The sequence below is a fragment of the Moschus berezovskii genome, chromosome 11 (genome assembly GCF_049115385.1).
Source record: "Moschus berezovskii isolate FMDL1 chromosome 11, NW_MosBer_1.0, whole genome shotgun sequence".
In the NCBI taxonomy this organism is placed as follows: Eukaryota; Metazoa; Chordata; class Mammalia; order Artiodactyla; family Moschidae; genus Moschus; species Moschus berezovskii.
In genome coordinates, this window is record NC_142470.1 from 44,451,782 (window position 1) to 44,475,256 (window position 23,475).

The 23,475-nt window shown below is 43.8% G+C and overlaps 1 protein-coding gene across 10 annotated transcripts in view; it reads left to right on the plus strand.

Annotated features, from left to right (window-relative positions):
• The window catches only part of LOC129536035 (uncharacterized), a 156,429-nt gene that overhangs the window by 44,387 nt on the left and 88,567 nt on the right, over positions 1 to 23,475 (plus strand). For all 10 annotated transcript variants that reach the window (XR_016038572.1, XR_016038571.1, XR_016038574.1 and 7 more), the window contains exon 2: positions 14,027 to 14,168. Coding sequence is in view for 4 of the 10 variants with exons in the window: in XM_088841303.1 (XP_088697429.1) it covers positions 14,027 to 14,030 (4 nt within the window). In the remaining 6 variants the exon portion in view is untranslated. The remainder of the gene's footprint in view (positions 1 to 14,026; positions 14,169 to 23,475) is intronic.

Consider the following 23,475-nt stretch of genomic DNA (forward strand, 5'->3'; position numbering starts at 1 on the left):
TGGCTAAGCTGGGTCTTCATTGCTACTTTGGCAGGGGCTACTAGTTGCAGCGAGCAGGGGCTACTCTCTAGTTGTGGTGTGCAGGCTTCTTTTGTCATGGAATGTGGGCCTCAGCAGTTGTGGCACATGGGCTTGGTAGTTTTGGCTCCCAGGCTCTACAGCACGGGCTCAGTAGTTGTGGCAGAGAGGCTTAGTTGCTCCGAGGCATGTGTGATCTTCCCAGACCAAGGATTGAACCCGAGTCTCCTGCGCTGGCAGGCAGATTCTTTACCACCAAGCCACCAGGGAAGCCCCCTTTCCTTCCTATATTAAATCTGTAATATCCATCAGTTGTACATAAGATCCACAACGGCACAATACTGAGAGGAGCAGCAGATACGTGTAGATACCTTGTTGGACCGAAAATTAATGAATGAATGGCTGTGTATTAGAACAAAAATGAATGAAGGCTGTAGACACTCCTTTGGTTGTTTTTTCAACTAGACTATCTATCTTCCTGTCATCTGTGCTGGCTCAAGTCTGGCTCTGTCTGAGGGCTAGATGAGCTGGTCTGATTCCTCTGGTCTGAGGACTCTAGGACAGTGAGGTGGGGGAGAAGAAAGTGAGGGGCCTGAGAGAAGAGGCAGCTGGTAGGTCTTTCAGGAGCCTCACTGCCCAGTGAGATTTCTTCTGGCAGCTTCCCCCATCGCTGACCTGGAGCCGGAGCCTGCCTGCTCCACAGAAGCAGCTTGGCTGTGGTCACACTGTCTGGCTCCAAAGTCAAGAACAGTGAAATGGGGAGGGGCCTGCTCTGTGGGCCCAGGGGTTAGGGAAGGGGGTGGGACTTGAAGGGCAAGGAGCCCGGGCTCCATATGGCATCTGGATTTTAAACAACTCTACTTAGAAACAGAAGAAAATCTCTCCGGAAAATGGGAGGGCTCTGGCAGGCATCCCAGGCCTGAGGAACAGCAAGTTCCTGCCAACTTGTGACGGAAGTGGAGGTTTTGTGGGAAGGGTGGAGGGAAGAGGGCACTGAAGGGAATGGACACAACCCAGCAGCGTTCTTCATGGTTAAAAAGCCTGTCTGGGGGTAAACATGTTTCTGAAAATGAAGACGGTTTTTATTCTTCCAGACTGGCCTACTTCCTGTAATGCAGTTATTCCCAGGTGTGCATGTTTGTGTTCAAAGAAGGGATATGATAAACTATTCGTGGTCCCAGCCTGAGAAGGCTTTGGAATCATGGAGTGTAAAACTCAGCCCCACATCAGAATGGATACATGTATATATATGACTGAATCCCTTCACTGTTCACCTCAAAATATCACAATATTGTTATAGGCTATACCCCAATATTCTAAAGGAGATCAGTCCTGGGTGTTCATTGGAAGGACTGATGCTAAAGCTGAAGCTCCAATACTTTGGCCACCTCATGCAACGAGTTGACTCACTGGAAAAGACTCTGATGCTGGGAGGGGTTGGGGGCAGGAGGAGAAGGGGACGACAGACAATGAAATGGCTGGATGGCATCACCGACTCGATGGACATGTGTTTGAGTGATCTCCGGAAGTTGGTGATGGACAGGGAGGCCTGGCGTGCTGTGATTCATGGGGTCGCAAAGAGTCAGACACGACTGAGCGACTGAACTGAACTGAACTGATACCCCAATACAAATGTTTTTGGTGTTAAGAAAAAAAAAAAAAAGCCCCACCTCTTTGTGTTTCTGAGGCAGGAACATGCCTTCCAGATTTCATCTTCCAGGACAAGGCTGGAAATTCTCCTGGGAAACTCCTTTCCAGCCTGTGAGAGCCAGAGGCCCAGTTATGACCTCTTCAGGGTTTTTTTAGGCTGGGGAGGGTGAGGGATACAGATATGCAGACAACTTGCCTTGGCTGCTCCAGCAAGGTGCACTTGGGGAAGGAAAGTTCTGAGCAGGGAGCAGGAGGTATGAATGAAGAGGGGGAAAGGAGTTACACATTTATAATTGCAGAGAGGTCTAAAATCAGCATGATTCCCAAGAGATCCAAAGTGGATAAGCAGACCCTCAGTCTGCAATAACTCATTCTCCTGTCCAGAACCCCAGCCCATAGCTGTCCCTGAAGGGGTGGGGGCATTTCATAATCTTTTTGACTTCAGAGCCTCACTGTGAAGCTGTCCTCAGAGCCAAAGGAGCCCCTTTTTTCTCAGAGAGTGGACTGTGAATCTGATTCATCTGGGAAGCCCACCTGGAAAGCCCATGTGGGGCAGGGGACAGCAGAGGGGATGAGTGCGTGTGTGTGCATGCTAAGTCACTTGTCATGTCTGACTCTTTGTAATCCTATGAGCTGTACACCGCCCCCCGCCCCCTGCCCAGGCTCCTCTGTCCATGGGGATTCTCCAAACAAGAATACTGGAATGGGTTGTCATGCCCTCCTCCAGGGGATCTTCCCAATTCAGGGATCCAACTTGTGTCTCTTCTGTCTCCTGCATTGGCAGGCAGGTTCTTTACCACTAGTGCCACTTGGGAAGCCCGAGGGGAGAAGTGGATGCATTTAAAGCCACCCCTTTCACAAAGCTTTCTGAGAAGGTGGGTCATCTGTACTGCTATAGGAACTCTGAGGTGTTGCTGGTGGGTGGGTGACTTGGTACAACCACTTGGGAGAACTTGTCACATTACATAGGAGAGTCCAAGATGTGCAAAAGTCACCCAGCAATTCCATTCTTCGTTTTGTGTCCTAGAACAGCAGCTCTCAAGGCTTTTGGTTTCAGGACCCCCTTTCACTATGAAATATTGTTTAGGGTGCCAAATAACTTTTGCTTGGGTGAGTTATATTTACCAATATTTACCACACTAGAAATTAAACCTAAGAATTTGATAACTTATTAATGCATTTACAAGTAACAGTAAAAATGCATTACATAACCAACAAATAATGTTTATGAAAAATAACTATTTTCTATAACAAAACAGCTTAGTGGGAAGAGTACCATTGTTTTATAATCTTGCAAATCTGAGTTAATAGAAGACAGCTGGAATTCTCATATCTGCTTCTGCATCTCTGTGTTATCTCATGTAGTTGGTGGAAAACGTCACCATTTACTTATGAGAGTATGAAAGCAAGAAAGCCAAAAAATCTTTATATTATTATGAAAACAGTTTTGACTTCTCAGATCCCCTCCTCCACGCCCGCCAAGATCATCTCAGGTTGCCCAGAAAACTTCGTAAGATAAGTAAGATCCCAGTAAGATCTCCTGGGATCGAAAAGTACAAGCATGGTCAGAGTGGTCTTATTTGTAAGAGCAAAAAGAAACCTGGCTTAAATGTTTATAAATAGTAGAAGTGATAAATTGTGATATGTTCATAGTATTGCTAATATCACAAACAATACTTTACAAAAAACAATAAAATATGATTTCACGTTCATAGAGTTCAAAAACATAAAGTATATTATTTAGTGATATAAATATATGGCAAAACCTTAAAGCAAAGCAAGGAGGATGGTTATCACCGAGGAAGAGGGAAAGAATACCACTGCCAAGGGAAATACGTGGAATTTCAGAGATACTTCTGTTTCAGTTATGATGGGCTAATTATGCTTTGGGAACAAACAGCCCCTGAAGTCTCAATGTCTTGAATACAGTAAAGATTCATTACAGGCCAGCTAATATGGCCTCCGCCAGTTGGTGTGTCTTGAATAAGTGTGGAGAGGAGAGGGATCATGATAAGATATGTACTGGGTCTTAGAGGCCATCCAGAAGAGGCACTTGTTACTTCTGCTTATATCCTATTGGCCAGAGCAAGTCACATGGCCATGTGTATGTACAAGGATGTGGGGAAGTGCCATCTGATCATGTGCCCAGGAGGGAAATTGAGACATTCAGGTCATTTGGTATTGTTCTACTTCCTTATTATCATTTGGCTTTAAGTTGAGTGGTAGGTTCATAGAGTACTTGCTTAATTATTAATCTATACATATAAATTTATAAATACATTTATGCTGTTCTGTTCTGTTCAGTCGCTCAGTCGTGTCCGACTCTTTGCGACCCCGTGGACTGTAGCCTACCAGGCTTCTCCATCCATGGGATTCTCCAGGCAAGAATACTGGAGTGGGTTACCATTTCCTTCTCCAGGGGATCTTCATTTATGCTAATCATATGCTATTTATGTATATAAGCTTCCCAGGTGGCTCAGTGGCAAAAAGTCCACCTACCAACCAGGAGACCTGGGTCGGGAATATCCCCTGGACGAGGGCACGGCAACCCACCCCAGTATTTTTGCTGGGGAAATTCCATGGACAAGGGACCCTGGTGAAGATAAGTCCTGAGTGTTCATTGGAAGGACTGATGCTAAAGCTGAAACTCCAATACTTTGGTCACCTCATGCGAAAGAGTTGACTCATTGGAAAAGACTCTGATGCTGGGAGGAATTGGGGGCAGGAGGAGACGGGGACAACAGAGAATGAGATGGCATCACTGACTTGGTGGACATGAGTTTGAGTGAACTCTGGGAGTTGGTGATGGACAGGGAGGCCTGGTGTGCTGTGACTCATGGGGTCGCAAAGAGTCAGACACGACTGAGCGACTGAACTGAACTGAACTGATGTGTATATTAGGTATAAAATATTGGAAAGGAAGAAACAAAAAAAAAAGAGAGAGAAAAGAATAAACTTTTAATTTAATATTTTTTTTCCAAATACATAATTTGTATATTTGGATTTTTAAAATGTAGAGGCTGAGAGAGGAGAAGGTAAGAGCTAAATTGAGAAACACTTGGAAGTCCTGCAGCAATGGTCTTTAAACTGGGGTAAACATATTCCCAGGGTCCATGAAGACATTCTAAAAGGTTGTAATACATATTCTATTAAAGAATCAGTTTCTAGATACTCATTTCCAGGTGTCCTTTTGACTAACATTGGTCTCCCTGAGAATACTCCTGTGTTTGAGCTGTTCTCCTTTCCTCTTTTCTAAGAAGGCTTTTCCCATATTTTTCAAAAGAAAGATGTGCTCCTTCTTGTCATTTGTCCTTGATAAAAATCTCTAGGTGGGAATCAAATCAAAGAGACAATTCAGTGTTGGTTCTAGCTGAGAAAGTGAATTACTCCAAAGATAGGACTATAGATCTGTTTGCAAATCAGATGTTATCCCATCATTTTAACAATGGTGAAGCAGAAACCAATGAACATTTAGTAATATCTTATGATAAATGATTAATAATGATATTGAAATTAAAAGACACTTACTCCTTGGAAGGAAAGTTATGCTAACCTAGATAGCATATTAAAAAGCAGAGACGTTACTTTGCCAACAAAGGTCTGTCTAGTCAAGGCTATAGTTTTTCCAGTAGTCATGTGTGGATGTGAGAGTTGGACTGTGAAGAAAGCTGATCGCCGAAGAATTGATGCTTTTGAACTGTGGTGTTGGAGAAGACTCTTGAGAGTCCCTTGGACTGCAAGGAGGTTCAACCAGTCCATCCGAAAGGAGATCAGTTCTGGGTGTTCATTGGAAGGACTGATGCTAAAGCTGAAACTGCAATACTTTGGCCACCTCATGCGACGAGTTGACTCACTGGAAAAGAGTCTGATGCTGGGAGGGATTGGGGGCAGGAGGAGAAGGGGATGACAGAGAATGAAATGGCTGGATGGCATCACCAACTCGATGGACATGGGTTTGTGTGGACTCCGGGAGTTAGTGATGGACAGGGAGGCCTGGCTTGCTGCGATTCATGGGGTCGCAAAGATTCGGACATGACTGAGTGAATGAAATGAACTGAACTGAACTGAACTGTTATCATGCATGAATTCAGAAAGAGTTCAGAGAATCAAATAATAACTACAATAAATTCCCTCCATCCCGAACATGCTTTCTTAGCACTTACATTTTTAAAAGTGAAAAATTAAAGGTAGGATTGATGCTGAACCCATTCTCATTCTGGAAAAAGTAATATTTACCCATGTATATGTGGAGGGGAAAGCACCAGCTGTCTCATTAAGAAAAGCATTTCCAAAATATTCTTTGGGATAATAATATTTTATTAAAATGCTCAATAAACCTGTGATGTATTTATGTTGTTTTGATGAATTGTGTGTTACTACTAATCCAACCAGTCCATTCTAAAGGAGATCAATCCTGGGTGTTCATTGGAAGGACTGATGCTAAAGCTGAAACTGCAATACTTTGGCCACCTCATGTGACGAGTTGACTCACTGAAAAAGACTCTGATGTTGGGAAAGTTTGGGGGCGGGAGGAGAAGGGGACGACAGAGAATGAGATGGCTGGATGGCATCACCGACTCTGTGGACATGAGTTTGAGTGAACTCCGGGAGTTGGTGATGGACAGGGAGGCCTGGCGTGCTGTGATTCATGGGGTCGCGGAGAGTCGGACACAACTGAGCGACTGAACTGAACTAATTGTAATGATAACTCATTCTGTAAGAAAATCTTCATGCTGTAGACCAGCACTGTCTAACAGAACTTTCCGTGATGATTGGATTTGCTCCATCCACTACAGCCCCATATGCCATGTGTTGCTATTAAATACCTGGAATGTGGCTAGTGTGAATGAGGAGGTGAATTTCAAATTTTATTTATTTAAAAATGTTTTATTAAATAAATTTTATTTTATTTTATTAAAAAGGTTTTAATAGTCACACGTGGCTAGTGGCTATAGTGGTGGACAGCACAGCTTTAGAACTTTATGACCACAGAAAAGGAAAAACTACTAAATTTGAATTTGTATACATTTTTAAGACAAATATGATAAACTGATTAAGAAAGTATTTTAATCATAAATGTTTATTATATTATGATAAAGTTTTATAGAGGGAGAGAAATGGAAATACCAATTCAAAAAGAAGGAATAATGTAAAATTTCTTACTATTAAGGAAGTGGACATTTATATTTTTAAGAGGATGATGGAGGCTATCAATTCCATTAATATTTCAACTCTATTTGGATACATTTAAATGAGGGACAATGATTTTTAAATGTTTAAACTGTTAAAATATTTCAGAGTTACAGTGGACTTTTAATTTTTTGCAGCTATTTAAACTTAAGATGAAAAATCTTAGATGTCAATGTAAAAATGTTTGAGAGGAGTGTGTAATGACAGCCCCAAATGTAAAGATTCCCTTAAAAACAGGTGTCCTAAAAAAAAACACCCAAAATCCAAACAAATGAGCCACAATACAAAGTTGCCTGTCTCTTATGCACACACATGTACACACACTCCCCCCAACAGACCCGCAACTCCACACTGGCAATTACAGTGCAGCCGGATAATGAACCACACTTGGTTAGCAACTTGGGGTAGTCTGATCAGTTAGAACTCTTCAGAGGTGGGACAGCCTCAAAGAAGACTGTTAAGGATTAAAAGTTCATATCAAAGTTGTTTGTATTGCTGTAACCTAAACCTGCTTGGCCTGAGCAGCCCTTGATGGACCACACACAGGTCTTTCGTGAGTGTTTGGTTTGGTTTTGGTGGAAACTGAGGCAAGGACCTGAGTTAGGTGCAGACCTAGGACAGTGCACACAGGTCCCAAAGTGACTTGAACTGAAAAAATCCGGAGGAAGCATAATCTAGGAGGCAGAGGTGACCCTCAGAACTTAAGTCTGTTCTCCCCTTCCCCTCAAGGCCTTAGCCTCCCCGTGGAAGTGGGCTGGGGTTTGGGATTTATGTGCTTTGTGTGTCACAAGGCATGCTGAACCCAGCGTGGTTATCCTCATTCACGCATGGCCTCCCTGCAGTGTTGTTCAACTCCAGGTGTCAGGAATGGTTCAGCCCATTCCCAGGAGGCCCAGAGGAGACGGAGAGGCAGGGCACTGAATGACCCCAAGTCACCACCACCACCAACCCACCCCGATGCTGTAGGGGATGGGAAAATATTCCCGTGACCCAGTGAGTGCTTCCCACACAGGTGAGCGCTGCCAGCCAGAGGGGTGGAGGTGGGGAGGGGGGAGGGCTGGGTATCCTGGCAAGTGAGTGGCAGGAGAGTGTCTTCATCTTGTGGGACCTGGGATTCCGGATCAGCAGCTCTGACTCAGCCTCCTATTGCCAAAGGTCAGGCCTCCCTTTCGCAAGGGCTTCCACTCTCGGCTGGGCCCTGCCAAGGTCAGGCAGACGGGAGGCCTGGTACTCAGTACTGACCTTGGGACCAGCTCCCAGGAAGCTGCAAGGGAGCCAGGTGGCCTTGGATCAGTGGGCTTTTGTACCAGGCCCAGGCTGAGGCTGCGTAAGAACATGGAAGATGCCAGGGAAGTCAGAACAGCTTTTTTAAAATAAAGCTCGGACCATAGACAGGTGCTTCCATCCCACTTGGACTGTAGTGAAGGAAAGAGCAAACATCAGACCAGAGGTGGGGAACAGAACAGACGCCTTCCTGTGGGAAGACAGGGGAATGACTCCAAGAGACATGGGGTGTCAAAGAAAGCCTGCGTCTGCACCCTTTTTTTTTTTTTACTGTCATGCCACTTGTCATTTCTGAATGCCTCAGAGCTTGATGTCATATCACATGGTGAATGCCTGCTTTTGCATGCATGCTAAGTTGCTTCAGTTGTATCTGACTCTTTGCCACCCAATGGACTATAGCCCAACAGGTTCCTCTGTCCATGGGATTCTCCAGGCAAGAATACTGGAGTGGATTGCCATGTCCTCCTCCAGGGGATCTTCCTGACATAGGGATCAAATCCACATCTTGCCTGAGACAAGCTGAAGAGAACTAATAGCCAACAGCAGTGTTGATGGCCACTAACATTGGCTCCTTGAAAAAAAGTCTAGAAAACCCAATCATTCTCAGCCTTTATTTTAATGCAACTCACATGACCTTTACCTGCATGATTCACCTCTATAGACAGTGCCAGATTTTGACACAACTGTCAAATGTGTGCAATTCCTGGGCCCTCATTTCATCTCTTTCTCTCCAGCTTAGCAGCTCAGGAAGAATGCACGTAAGAGTATAGTCATTATAGGGTAACCTTGAATTGCTCTAAGTCATTAAAACAGTAAATTCTTTGCAAAACTGAGAATGAAATGAGGTTGCATCTCTTTTGTCAGTTCCATTACTTTGGCTCCAGCTTCGTCCACTCTACCGTAAGGATGGCCTTCTATCTTTCCCCAGGTCACTTGTTCTGTGATGAACCCAGGAAGTCCAGGTTCCCAGAATGATTATCTGAAATGCAACAGTGACTCCTGGTCTCTTGGACCACTGGAGCCACCTCAGATGCATGCCTTCAGCCTGGGAGCTCCTTGGTCACTGCCAAACCCAGGGTTCTTGGTTGTTCGCCAAAGCCCGAGGGGCCAGAGCCCACAATAGCTTGTATGGTTGCTGCAGTTGCTGCCAGTTTGTAATTCCATGACCTTGTCTGAGCCCCAGAGCCTGTCCTGGTTGCTCCCACTTGCTATAACCCTGAGTCTTGGACTTCTCTTGCTGCTGATCCTGGAGTCTGTGGCACAGTCAGGAGCCCTGGTGCAGGTCCCACTGGCAATTGTCCTTTGAGCCCAAGACAGGTTGGTCCCTGGCCCCAACACCATGCTCAGCTAAGGCTGCTGCCCACTGGAGCCATGAGGAGCCACTGCCCCTGGGCAGCCTGGGCCAGGACAGCGTGTGGGGACAGGTTCCCCTGTCTGCCCGTGGCGGACTGAGGACCACAGCTCCCTTCTCCTCTGCATTGCTATTGCTTAAGCCCACACCCAGTTCCTATCACTGAATGAGTTTTGTGTCTTTCAAGGAGACAGACTCCTCCGTCTTAAAGTTCTTGGACTCCATCTTGCAATCACGGGGCTGTGATTCAGTCTTTGAGAACTGCTGAACTTGGAGATGTGCCCTCAGCACAAAGGTCTGGTCATCTCCAAACCAAGCCAAGCTCTGACGGCATTTTCTGTCTTGTTCTCAGAGGACCATGTTGCAGGGGTATCATGTCGTGACATCAGCCATGAGTGTTGGCTGCAGGCTGTGTTAGGATGCCACGAGCTGCTGTAACAAGCCCCAAGTTCAGTGATTTAACACATTAGAAGTCTACTTACCACTCACATAAGAGTCTAGTGCCTGATTCCTAGTCAGCAAGCGGCTTTTTGTCATATGGCTGTTGCCATCATGTGGCTTTTTCCATTCAAGGACCTGGAAGTCCTCTGCATCTAACTGACAGATGTAGAGAAGTCACATCCTCTTCTTTTTTTATTGCAGTAAAATATACGTTAAATTTACCATTTAACCTTTTTAAAGGATATAGTTCAGTGGCAAGTACATGCACATTGCTTTGTAGCCATCACTTCTATCCAATTTCAGAAATTTTTCTCTTTTTTTTTGGCTACACTGCTGACATGTGAGATCTTAGTTCCCTGACCAGGGATCAAACCCATCCCCCTTGAACTGACCATGCAGAGTCTTAACCATTGGACCGCCAGGGAACTCCCTAGAACTTTTTCCTCTTCCCAAACTGAAACTGTTCTCCCATTAAACACTAAATCCCCATTTCCTGCTACCCCCTAGCTCCTGGCAACTATCATTCTATTGTCTATCTCTGTGAATTCGGTTACTCTAAATACCTCATATAAGGGCCTCTTGTGATATTTGTCCTTTTGTGACTGGATTATTTTGTTTAGCACCATGTCTTCAAGTTTCACCCATGTTGTAGCACCTGTTAGAATTTCCTTCCCTTTGAAGGCTGAATAATATTCCATGGTATGTGTATACCACATTTTGTTTATCCATTCATCAGTTAATGGACACTTGGGTTGTTTTAACCTCTTGGCTCTTCACACCCTCTTCTTAACTAACTTGACATGCAAGTGACATCTGTCATTTGATCCCATTCCTTAGGAGAACCTATTATATGGCCTCACCTACATACATAGGAAGTCAGGAAATGTAATCCCTGGCTGGGCAGTCACTTCCAGAAATAATTCAGCCAGGAAGATGAGGCACGATTTGTTGGTGGACACTTAGCTGTCCCTGCCATCCCCTCACCTTTGTACTTCCTAGAACCACCATTTACTGTGGTCCAGGAAAAATGTCTTTTTTTTTTTTCCAGCTTCAGTTCCTAACTGGATGAAGGTTTTGAAGTCTCAGTGCACTTTCAGCAAAAGCTGTAGTAACATTTGTGTAGTCTTTTGCATTTTTCCATGTCCTTTTCATATGGTATCATTGCTCTGATTCTGTCTGTAATGTTTTCTCACCAGCTGATGTTTGTAGAGCTCATTCTGCTACAATAAATCCAATAAGTAGTAATTATTAATCTTCACAGCAACACCAGGTTTGATCATCTTCCCCTTGTGTATAAGTGAATGTATTGAGATTTGTTCAAAGTTGTGTGTGCTTAGTCGCTCAGTAGTGTCCAACATTTTGCAACCCCATGCACAAGCCAGGTAGTAAATTGTGACTCCATCTATCTATCAGTACCTCTTGCTTAGGGAGCCATCTTCATGGATTTGAGAAATAACCTTGATGTCCTTCAAAGGACACTTTGAGCCCCCAAACCAAACTCTGCCCCCAGAACACCCTCCTTGCTCTAGAAATGACAGAGTCTCTCCTCTAGTACCCAAGCTGAGCCCTCCTGGAGAATGTGGTAAGAAAGGGAGGCGAGATCCTCTCACTCTGGAACCTATCCTGTGCTCCTGGTCCCCAGGAGCTTCCCAGGACCCTTGGAGCAAAACACAAAATGTCTTCTGATGCTGCTGCTCTCATGGCAGCAACAACATTCGGGAAGCCGCTTCTGTGTTCCAAGCCCTAGGGATGTACGCAGGAATAAGAAATGGTCCCTCCCCTCCAAAGAGTGCATTGTCCGACCAGTGAGACAGACATGGGAATGAATGCTCTCATATCATATGACAAGCGATATAGACAAAGTGCTATGGAAATTTGGAAGAGGGAGTCATTAATTTTGCTTTGTTATGGCAAGCTACAGCAAGAAGGTGACATCAGAGTTGGGTGTAGACTATGGAGAGAGGATTGGGGAGAGCTATTTTAGATAGCAGGGACTCAGTGGTGCCAAAGAATGTGGTGTGTTTGAGGATAAAGAGGAGGCACTATGAGGGGAAAGCATGAGTCGAGACAGGGTGGGGGAAGACTTGAGGAGATTGGGTTGAGCCAGGGGTAAAGGGCCATCATTCTACAGATGAGGCAAGGAGATTATTAACTGGGGACAAATGCAGCCACAGCCATCTAATACACAGCTTCCTCTGGCTAGGATGAACAATGGGAAATGGAACTGATCACCTGTTTCATTCCAGTCCCATTCATTCCCACAGGGCAGGCCCACCCCAGTCATCCTGTGGTCATCCCATATGCCACGTAACTGGGTCATTCTGGGCAAAGGCCAGAAAAGAGACTGCCTGAGGACATCAGTACTCCCAAAATGACCCCTGCCCCTTGGCCTGTAGGTGAAGAAGGACTCATGATAGGTTTTTTTTTTCCTCCCTAGTTGACTTATAGGGGAGGGTTAAGCTGAATCCCAAGTTGGTTATCTCAAAGCCAGGGTCTCTATCTGTTACCTGCAAAGACAGAATTGAAGCCTGGGGGTGCCAGGAACACTGTGGCTTCTCTCCTGTCCCATGGCTGAGTGTGAAGGAGGTGGAGAGAACAGAGAACAGTGTCAGAACCCAGGTCACCATCACAGCAGGTACTCACTAGCCCCTCACTCACACTTCCCCACCCCCTTACATCAGGATGGGATTCCAAGACTCTAAGTAATTTACAATTAGAAGTGGAAAGCCAAGGGATTCTGGGTTAATAGTGAACCTGTGGTGAGAAATCAAACCCTGAAGGTGGCAGCTGCCCCACCCAAGAAGCCAAAGCCCTTCTCTCATGGAAGCTGTGGGCCAGTGATGCTTTACTGAGAACCCACCTGTGCCAACCTTGAGGGTACAGTGATGAAGGGGACATTCTTCCTGCCTTCAAGGACTTCACAGTTTGGTGGCAAAGGCAGGCAGGTACACAGCTGCCAGCATCTTAGGTGCCATGCATTGTGTAAACTGTAATGAATTCTATCTAATCTCTTCAAATGAAACGTCTAATCAAGATACTGGGTAATCTGACCTCTCCATCTGCAAATTTGCCCTCAGTGGCATCCATTTCTAATATTATGAAAGACATACTATATCATCATTCGCTAATCATAAATGACACCGTGAAATTGATATAAAAATCTATTCAGAAAAACAGATTCTCTCATCAACATATGTCATTCTATGGCAAAGGCTCTAGTTAATTATTTTATTTTCCTCTCCAATTTTGTTCTAGTCTTGCAATGACTTTGTACAGCAAAGTTCTGGATTCCTTAATTTCTCAGAACCCTGCCAGGTCTGGGGCTGTTTTGGTGTACAACGATGGGGCAGCTGAAACATTCAAAATTCAAGGCAGGGCCCACGACTGGGTTTTGTAAGAAACCATGAGTCTAAGCTGCTGGTTAACATTCCTTAGCAGAGCAGATTTTTTAAAGATCCAGGATCTATTTTGAAGAAGTGGAATTGAGGAAGTTAAGAAATGACTCTTGAGAGTCCTTTGGACAGCAAGGAGATCAAACTAGTCAATACTAAAGGAAATCAACCCTGAATATTCATTGGAGCGACTGATGCTGAAGCTGAAGCTCCGATACTTCGGACACCTGACAGGAAGAGCCGACTCACTGTAAAAGACCCGATGCTGGGAAAGATTGAGGGCAGAAGGAGAAGGGGTTGACAGAGGATGAGATGGTTGAATGGATGGCATCATTGACTCAATGGACATGAGTTTGAGCAAACTCCAGAGACAGTGAAAGACAGGGAAGTCTGCCATGCTGCATGCAGTCCATGGGGTTGCAAAGAGTCGGACACGACTTAGTGATTAAACAACAAGAAATGACAATGATAAAGATAAAAGGATCTTTGGATGAAAGTTATAGGAGTATGAGTTTGAGCTCAAAACAAGGAAAAATTTATCGTAGTTGGAGCCATCCAGACTGGTGGAGGTAATGGGTGTTTTGACAGAGGCCAAGCAGAGGCATGATGACAGTCAGAGGGTCTTATACTGGGAGGGAGGTTGAATGAGATAAACTCTACAGCCCTTTGTGCTGAACTTGAGTCTTTACTCTGCTTTCAGCTGATGGAACAAACCTGGCCTGGCAACATCACCTTTCCTGGGCTCCATTTTATCATTGCTGAGTTGGATAGAGGGAGCAATGGTCAGAACCCTCACTGACCACTGTGAGTGAACCCCAGACCATTAGTCCTGGGTCTCAAAGGTAAGTGAGCATAGTCTTGGGACCTCTGGATCCTCAGGTCCATCTGATGACTCGGAAGTTCCTTTAATCTTCCACACTGGAGACCAGCCAGGCTGGTTTGTCTTGTTCTAATTATTATTTAGATGACTGTTTGGCTCATTCCTAGGCAAGGTTTAAATCAAGTCAGACCTGTTAATTGAATCAAAGTTATATAATCATATTTGGGCATTTAAGTGCAAACCAATTATTTCGAGCCCCAGCATCTTATACACAAGGAGGGAGTTCTGTTAAGTGTCGGGAATGTATGCTAATACACGAAGCCTAACCCGTAAAGTGGAGGGTGGAGCACTCCAGGGCACTCCTGTTTCAATGAGGTTGTTGTAATAGTTATTGCTCTGGGCACATTCTGAGAGGATGCTGGAAACGTCTCAAACAAATATGACATTGACATTACCCCACCTTGTCAAACCCATTACATTTGGAACATGTCTTTCTGTAGCATTTGGCTTGGCTTGTAAATGAATTATCAAAATCTGTAAGAGGTGTTACCAGCAGCCTTTCCTTGGCCTTTCTGGTCATCAGCATTCTTTCCTCTCTTGACAAATATATGCCATAGGGCTCTGTTAGGCATTTCATTTTTTCACTTGGGCCTCTTTCTAGTGTCCAGTGTCAGTCCACAAGCCTCCAAACCTTGCAGTCCTCAAATACTAGCCTCCTCTGCAAAGAGAGAGGGAAATAGGGAGGAGTAAGTAAGGAAGTAATTGATGAGTTGATGGGATGGACTAGTGACATAAACCAACCCATCAGGAAGAAGATGCCAGACTTGAGGTTAAAGTGTTTACCCCTAAATGTTCTAAGGTGGGAATATAAACTGATATAGCCACTATGGAGAACAGTATGGAGAGTCCTTAAAAAAAAACAACTAGGAATAAAACTACCATATGACCCAGAAATCCCATTACTGGGCATACACCCTACAAAAGCCATAATTCAAAAAGACACACGTACCCCAATATTCAGGCTTCCCCAGTGGCTCAGTGGTAAAGAACCTGCCTGCCTGTGCTGGAGATGCAGGAGATGTGGATTCAATCCCTGGGTTGGGAAGATCCACTGGAGGAGGGCATGGCAACTCACTCCAGTATTCTTGCTGGGAAAATCCCATGGACAGAAGAGCCTGACACGCTACAATGCATAGGGTCACCAAGAGTCAGACATGACTGACGTGACTGAACACCAGCACACCCCATTGTTCATTGTAGCACTGTTTACAAGAGCCAGGACATGGAAGCAACCTAGATATCCATTGACAGATGTGGTACATATATACAATGGGATGTTCCTCGCCATAAAAAAGAACAAATTTGAGTCAGTTGAAGTGAAGTGGCTGAACCTAGATCCTGTTATACAGAGTGAAGTGAGTCAGAAAGAAAAAAACAAATATTGTATATTAATGCATATATCTAGATATATGGTACTGAAGAACCTGTTTGCAGGGCAGGAAATAGAAAACGGATATAGAGAACAGTCTCCTGGACACAGTGGGGGAAGGAGAGGGTGGGATGAATTGAGAGAGTAGCATTGAAACATATACATTACAATATGTAAAACGGAGAAGGCAATGGCAAGCCACTCCAGTACTCTTGCCTAGAAAATCCCATGGATGGAGGAGCCTGGTAGGCTACAGTCCGTGGGGTCGCTATGGGTCGGACACGACTGAGCGACTTCACTTTCACACATTGGAGAAGGAAATGGCAACCCACTCCAGTGTTCTTGTATGGAGAATCCCAGGGACGGGGAAGCCTGGTGGGCTTCCATCTGTGGGGTCACACAGAGTCGGACACGACTGAAGTGACTTAGCAGCAGCATGTAAAACGGATAGCTAGTGGGAAGTTGCTGTATAACCCAGGGACCTCAACCCAGTGCTCTGTGACGACCTAGAGGGCTGGGATGGGGTGGGAGTTGGGAGGGAGGTTCAAGACAGGGGACATATGTATACTGACATCTGATCACATTGTTGTAAGGCAGAAACTAACACAACATTGTAAAGCTATTATCCTCCAATTAAAAAGAAATAATTTTTAAAGAAAAACACTCATCCAGGCCTCACAACCTCAAGGGGGCCTCTAGCCCAGAGGTTCCCTGTACATTCTTCACTCCACACTTGGAGAGCAAGGTACCAGGTGCCCGTTTTCTGCCTGGTGTTAAGAACTGAGCTGGCAGGCTTTGGCAAGATAACTCAGCCTGAGAAACAATCAGATGTCATTGCTGGAGATGGTGCGCTCGCAGAGGAAGAGGCATTTTCTGCCCTCACATTTTGTCTGTGTCTCTAACACAAAAGCATCAGGTGCCTCTGAAGGGAAGCATTCTGGGGAGTTTCATCTTCACCACCGTCCTAATGGGAGCCCTTCAGCCTAGGGATTGCAAAAGCCAAGGAGATACTGCTCACTAGAGGTGGGGACCTTGCTGCAGGTTTCACTGTAAACACACGGCTGAAGTGTGTCACACGTGGGCAGGCATGCTGATGTGTCCAAAATCGGCCATCAGCCAGAGGACACGGACTTTCATGCAAGACCAAATGAAACAGCAAGCTGATGTTTTTCAAATAGGCTTCATTAGACCCACAGAGGACTAACCCTCACCCTGACTTTGGATTATACTTTTCTTGCCAGGAATTATATTAAATGATTCTGTCTGGAACTGAAGGCCTTCATAGACTTTGGTGTGGCTTTGGAGTCTTTTGAGAGTCAACTGTCAGGACTCAGCCATTCAGACCACCCACAGGTCCCCAGGGCACCTGTGACACAGGCCAGCCCATGACATCTGGCAAGACTATTAACTTTAGGCAGGAAGGTAGGTGTTAGCATGTCAGAGAAGATCTGAGCAAACATTCCAAACCAACCCTTCCACAAAGGGAGCTCAGTCCCTAAGAAAGAGTTAAGATAAGGGCAAGCATCTTGCCTCTAAGAGAGCAGAGCAGGGTAAAGGCCACATTCACTGTGTGCTGAGCTCAGGGAAGAGGCTCAACTGGGCCCTGCTCAGTCCCTTGAGGGACTTTCAATGCAAAACAGGTAAGAACACCATCCCTGCCCTGAGCTCTGGGGTGGTGGCTGTGAGCCCTCAGGTTTCTACAGAGCTGAAAGGTGACCTACGTGTTGCTTGTTGTTCAGCTGCTGTTTCGTGTCTGACTCTTTGCGACCCCATGGACTGCAACACAGGCTTCCTCGTCCTTCACCCGGAGTTTGTTCAAACTCATGTCCATCCAACCATCTCATCCTCTATGTTGCTTGGCCGAGAATAATGGATTCAGGTCCAGGTTTAATTGCATCACTCACCCAGAGGGCTCTGATCAGGAGTTATTTTCAGATGACATAGATCCCCACGAGGCACTTGCCTCCTGCCTGTGACACTTTCAAGAGTGACTCTTGCCACATGACTGTAGTGACAAATAGAGCTTTTCTCCAGTTATGTCCCTGAGAATTCCAAACTTCTCCAAAAGGAAGAGGGGTGACTACAAATACAGACTTCCCAGTGTATCTCATTTCTTAAACTCCTATATCTATGGGCATAAAAAGAAAGCTTAGAATGATGAGTACCAGGGAACTGAAAAGAAAAATGCTTTTCAAGTTTTGAAATATGGTTGTTGTTATTACTAGTTCAGAATATATTGTGCTGCTTGAGTTTCTAAAACAGGAGTATATTATCATATGTGAAACGAATCAGCAGTCCAGGTTCGAAGCATGATACAGGATGCTCAGGGCTGGTGCACGGGGATGACCCAGAGGGAGGATAAGGCGAGGAGGGAGGTGGGAGAGGGGTTCAAGAAGGGGAACACATTTACACCAGGGGCGGATTCATGTCAATGTATGGCAAAACCCACCGATATAATATTGTAAAGTAATTAGCCTCCAATAAAAAATTAAAAAAAATAATAAATAAATAAAACAGGAGGTGACCAGATTCAAAATTCAAAGTATTTAAGCGGTGATTTGGGAGCAGGTGTTTTAAGGAAGCTTAGAGGAAGGAATTGGGGCCATAGGTTGGTGGTCACTTTAATGAAACCTATTTGAAGTGCACTCAGCAGTGCTCTGAGGTCTTGGGTTTCATAGAAGATAATCATAATTTCTTCTTTTAAGGAAAATTGAGTCTAAGTGGAGTTTTTTCTTCCTCTACTCCTTATTTCTTAATCCTATCCATCCTTCAAGACCCAGCTCAAATGCCATCTCCCTCCATAAGCCTTCCATGATTGAGCTCAGTTGGAATTTCCTTTTCCCTCCACTTTCACAGTAATTTATCCTCACCTCTTTGATAACTTTCCATTTTCTATAAAGCATGTTACATACCTGTTTATATTCACACATTTCAAAAGACTGAAATCTTATGTTCTTTGACCACAGAGTATGTTCTTTGACCACAATGGAATGAAATTAAAACTAAATAAAATACCTAGATAATTATAAATATTTGAATATTAAACAATATGTAATACTTCTAAAAAACTATGGATTAAAGAAGATATTTTACGATAAATTAGAAAATATTTAAATGGAATGATAAAAAGTCAATATTACATTTCCATTTATAGGGTACAGCGCTTAGAGAGAAATCAATAGCACCAACCTAATCATATTAGAAAAGAAAAAAAGGTTTAAAATTAATTATCCAAATTTCCACTTTAAAAAGAAAAATAAGGAAATTAAACCCAAGGAAAGAAAAAACAATGTATAAAATAGAAAGCAGTATATCAGAAAACAAACTGTAGGGATTTTTAACAAACTTGAAAACTGGTTCTCTGAAAAGTTTCATTAAATTTATAAACCCATAGTAAGACTGATCAGTTAAAAAAAGAGAGAGAAAATTCAAGTTACCAATATATGGGATGGAAGAAGGGCTGACATTACCAATCCTACAGGCATTATACTGGTAATATGAACAACTTTATGCCAGTAAGGTTGATAACTAAGTGAAATGAACTTTCTTCGAAAAATACAACTTACCAAAATTGACCCAGAAGAAACAGAAGATCTAGATAATCTATATTTTATAAAGAAATTTAATTCATTATCAGAAGCTTGCCACAAAGAAAAGTGAAGTTGCTCAGTCGTGTCTGACTCTTTGTGACCCCATGGACTGTAGCCTATGAGGCTCCTCCATCCGTGGAATTTTCCAGGCAAGAGTACTGGAGTGGGTTGCCATTTCCTTCTCCAGGGAATCTTCCCCACCCAGGGACAGAACCCAGGTCTCCTGCATTACAAGCAGATGCTTTAACATTACAAGCAGATGCTTTAACCATCTGAGCCACCAGGGAAGGTCCCTATGCCTAGATAATTTCACTTGTGAATTAGATTCATTTAAGAAGAAAAATAGTATAAATCATGCACAAACTGTTTCAAAAAGAGAGAAGAAGGGAAAGTTTTAAAATTCATTTTAGGAGATCTGCATAACCCTGATATTAAGACCTGACAACACAGCTAAAGAAATGAAGTGACAGATCAACATACCTGTGAACATAGACACAGAAATCCTCAACAAAATATAAGCAAATGAAGTTCAGCAATGCATAAAACAATAATGTGTTGTGACCAAGTGGAATTTATACCCAAATATATATATAAAATGCATAAACCCCTCTTTTTAAAGTTTTATTTGAACTTTTAAATTTTATGGACATATTTCGTTATATTGGTTTCTAGCATCTGTTAAGAATAAATCACAGGAGTAAAGCCTCTTTTTGTATTTTTATAATTTCTAATCTATAGTTATTTAAGAGGGCTTCTCTGATAGCTCAGAGTAAAACACCAAATTAATGAAAAATAAGTTCAAGAACAATCAAGTTCAAGAACACCATAACAAATCTTTATTGTGAACCTGTACTTCAATGAAGTATCACATTTCTTGTGACATCAACTCTATTCCAAAATTTAAAAACCATTTAAATATGGGTTTGAAACATACATACTGAACAATACTTACACATGTATTAAATAGAATTGTTTTCCCAAAATATGTTCTTTTTCATCATTTCCCACATCTAATCCTAGTTTTTAAATGCCTTTTAGTTTCAAGTGTTCTATATTTATAAAATAAAATCTGAAATTTTAATATTTTATTTCTTGTTGAAAAATAATTTTCTAGCCATGACTCAGAGAGGGGGAAACTGAATGCAGGTCCAGCTTGCTGACTTCCATAGAAGAGGCTCCAGGACACCAATCTCCCACCCCATATTCCCCTCTGAACTGGCCGCCTGAAGCGGTGAGAGTAGTTTGTGGAGGCATCTCTGTGATCTGGTGTTGGTAGAGTTGGGGGAGATGGGAATGGGCCCTGTATTTGTGGTTGAGGAGTTGGATGTCATACTCCAGGAAAAAGAGAGTCACTAGGAATAAAGATTGCCGGGAGAAATATCAATAACCTCAGATATGCAGATAACACCACCCTTATGGCAGAAAGTGAAGAGGAACTAAGAAGCCTCTTGATGAAAGTGAAAGAGGAGAGTGAAAAAGTTGGCTTAAAGCTCAACATTCAGAAAACGAAGATCATGGCATCTGGTCCCATCACTTCATGGGAAATAGATCAGGAAACAGTGTCAGACTTTATTTTTTGGGGCTCCAAAATCACTGCGTATGCTGATTGCAGCCATGAAATTAAAAGACGCTTACTCCTTGGAAGGAAAGTTATGACCAACCTAGATAGCATATTAAAAAGCAGAGGCATTACTTTGCCAACAAAGGTCCATCTAGTCAAGGCTATGGTTTTTCCAGTGGTCATGTATGGATGTGAGAGTTGGACTGTGAAGAAAGCTGATCGCCGAAGAATTGATGCTTTTGAACTGTGGTGCTGGAGAAGACTCTTGAGAGTCCCTTGGACTGCAAGGAGATCCAGCCAGTCCATTCTAAAGGAAATCAGTCCTGGGTGTTCATTGGAGGGACTGATGCTAAAGCTGAAACTCCAATACTTTGGCCACCTGATGTGAAGAGTTGACTCACTGGAAAAGACTCTGATGCTGGGAGGAATTGGGGGCAGGAGGAGAAGGGGACGACAGAGAATGAGATGGCTGGATGGCATCACCAACTCAATGGACATGAGTTTGAGTGAACTCCGGGAGTTGGTGATGAAGGCTTTTAATAGGGAGAAACACCATTAATCTCTGTGTAGCAAGGTACCATATTTCATCCAGTCTAAGGTACCTGATTGTGTAAACCATTATTATTATAAGTACCTCTAAGAGGGACTTCCCTGGTTGGGTTAGTGGTTAAGAATCTGCCTTGCAATGCAGGGGATGTGGTCAGGGGATTAAGATCCCACATTCCACAAGCCATGGGCAACCAAGCCTTTCACTGCTGAACCCTCATGCCACAACTAGAGAGTCTGGGCGCCATAATGAAAGATCCTGCATGGTGCAACTAAATAAATGAATGCAACCAAATGAATGAATTTTTTTTAAGTACCTCTAAGAAAGAGAAAAATGCAGCTCAGAGAGATTAAGTCACTTGCTCAAGGTCACACAGGTAGAAGCTGGGCTTTGAGTTCAGATAGTCTGTCTCCTGAGACAGCACTCTTTACTGCCACACTATTATTCACACTCAAAAAAGGAGAAGGGGGTTGCTAATGCAGCAGGGATGTCAAATAAGATTAGGTCATCCAAGCTTGGCACAGGAACAGTTTGTAAAGGGAGCGGTGTGGTGGGCAGAAACCAGACAGCAGCAGGTTGCAGAGAGACTGGTGTGAAGAAGTAGAAACACCACTGTGGACCCCTTTCATGAGGTGTGGCAATGAAAAGGAGTTGGTGGTTGGCTTTTTAACTTTTTTTTAGGTTGGGAGGGAGTTGGGCAGTCTTACTGGTTGAGGAGAGGGAGCCAGGGTTTGAGAGAAAATAATCAGGTCTAGGAAGTCTGCAGAGGTAACAGGAATGGGATCTGGAGTGAAGGCAAAGCCTAGAGGAGATGGGACACATATTCTTAGGCTGAGCATAGGAACCTGGGTTCCTATGTTTGGAGACGCTGGTACATTTATGGGAGCAGGAACCTGAGGGGCTCACATGCTCTCTTCTTGGTGGAACAGGTGGTGAGGCCATCAGAGGATAGTGAGGGAAATAGGACAGTGAGGATGAAGTGCTTTGGTATGGTGACTACGGAAAAGGAGAAAGAAAGGAACATGGAAAGGAGCTAGACCCTACCTTCCCCCAGGAATGTTCTCCAAGACTTTAGCTGTATTACGCATATACAACTAATTCCACAAAACAGGCTCTGCCGCCAAGTGCCTGACTACTGTTGGCTCATCTCATCCTGAGAGGAATAGTTCACATCTCACTTGTAGGAACAGGGTGGGCACATGGTCGGCTGGTGCTATGGCATTAGTGGGAAGCAGGTTTGGGTCCTTTCTTTACGTGGGGTGATTAGAAAACAGTGTAGGTTCTAGATTCCTGGATTGAATCCTGGTCCCACTATGCCCCAGCCGTGTGACTTTTAGTAAGTTACTTACCCTCTCTTCTTCAACTCCTCATCTGTACAGCAGGGATAAAAATAGTGCCTATCTCATAGGATTTTTGTGAAGATTAAGTGAGTTTATATATATGAAACATTTTAGAACTTTACCAGACACATAATAAGTGCTCCAAAACGTTGGCTATTACTATAAGATCCTACTCTGATCTCTTACCCTGATTGGCCTTGAAAGATGCCAATAAAAGTCTGGCTGAGGCTCTAATGGGCCAATAACTCATTGGAAGGAACTGCTGCTGCTGCTGCTAAGTCACTTCAGTCGTGTCCGACTCTGTGCGACCCTATAGATGGAAGCCCACCAGGCTCCCCTGTCCCTGGGATTCTCCAGGCAAGAACACTGGAGTGGGTTGCCATTAGAAGTCACTTATTTCTTTAACCAGCCAATGTAGATTTTTCTCTAGCAAGTGTCCCATCAATTATTTTCCAGAGATAAAGAAGGAGAGGCTTAAACTCACTTCTAAGGGCTGTTTGTATTGCTCTGGTAACCCTTAGGATGCCATTCAACAGTGTTTCAGAAAATTCGTTCTGAGAAGCATTAAGAGCAGTTGATTAGAGGGGTGGAATGGGGTGGGATATGGGAGGGAGGTTTAAGAGGAAGGGGACATATGTATACCTATGGCTGATTCGTGTTAATATATGGCAGAAACCAACACAATATTGTAAAGCAGCTATCCTCCAATTTTAAAAATAAATTTTTCTTTTTTAAAAAGAGCAGTTGACATTTTTCTTGGTTCTTTCAACCAGGGCTTGCCTGGAAATCTTACTGTTTGCAAGTTCACATCTTATATTTGCGAAAACTCTTCCAGATATGTGACAGAAAAAAAATTGCTTTA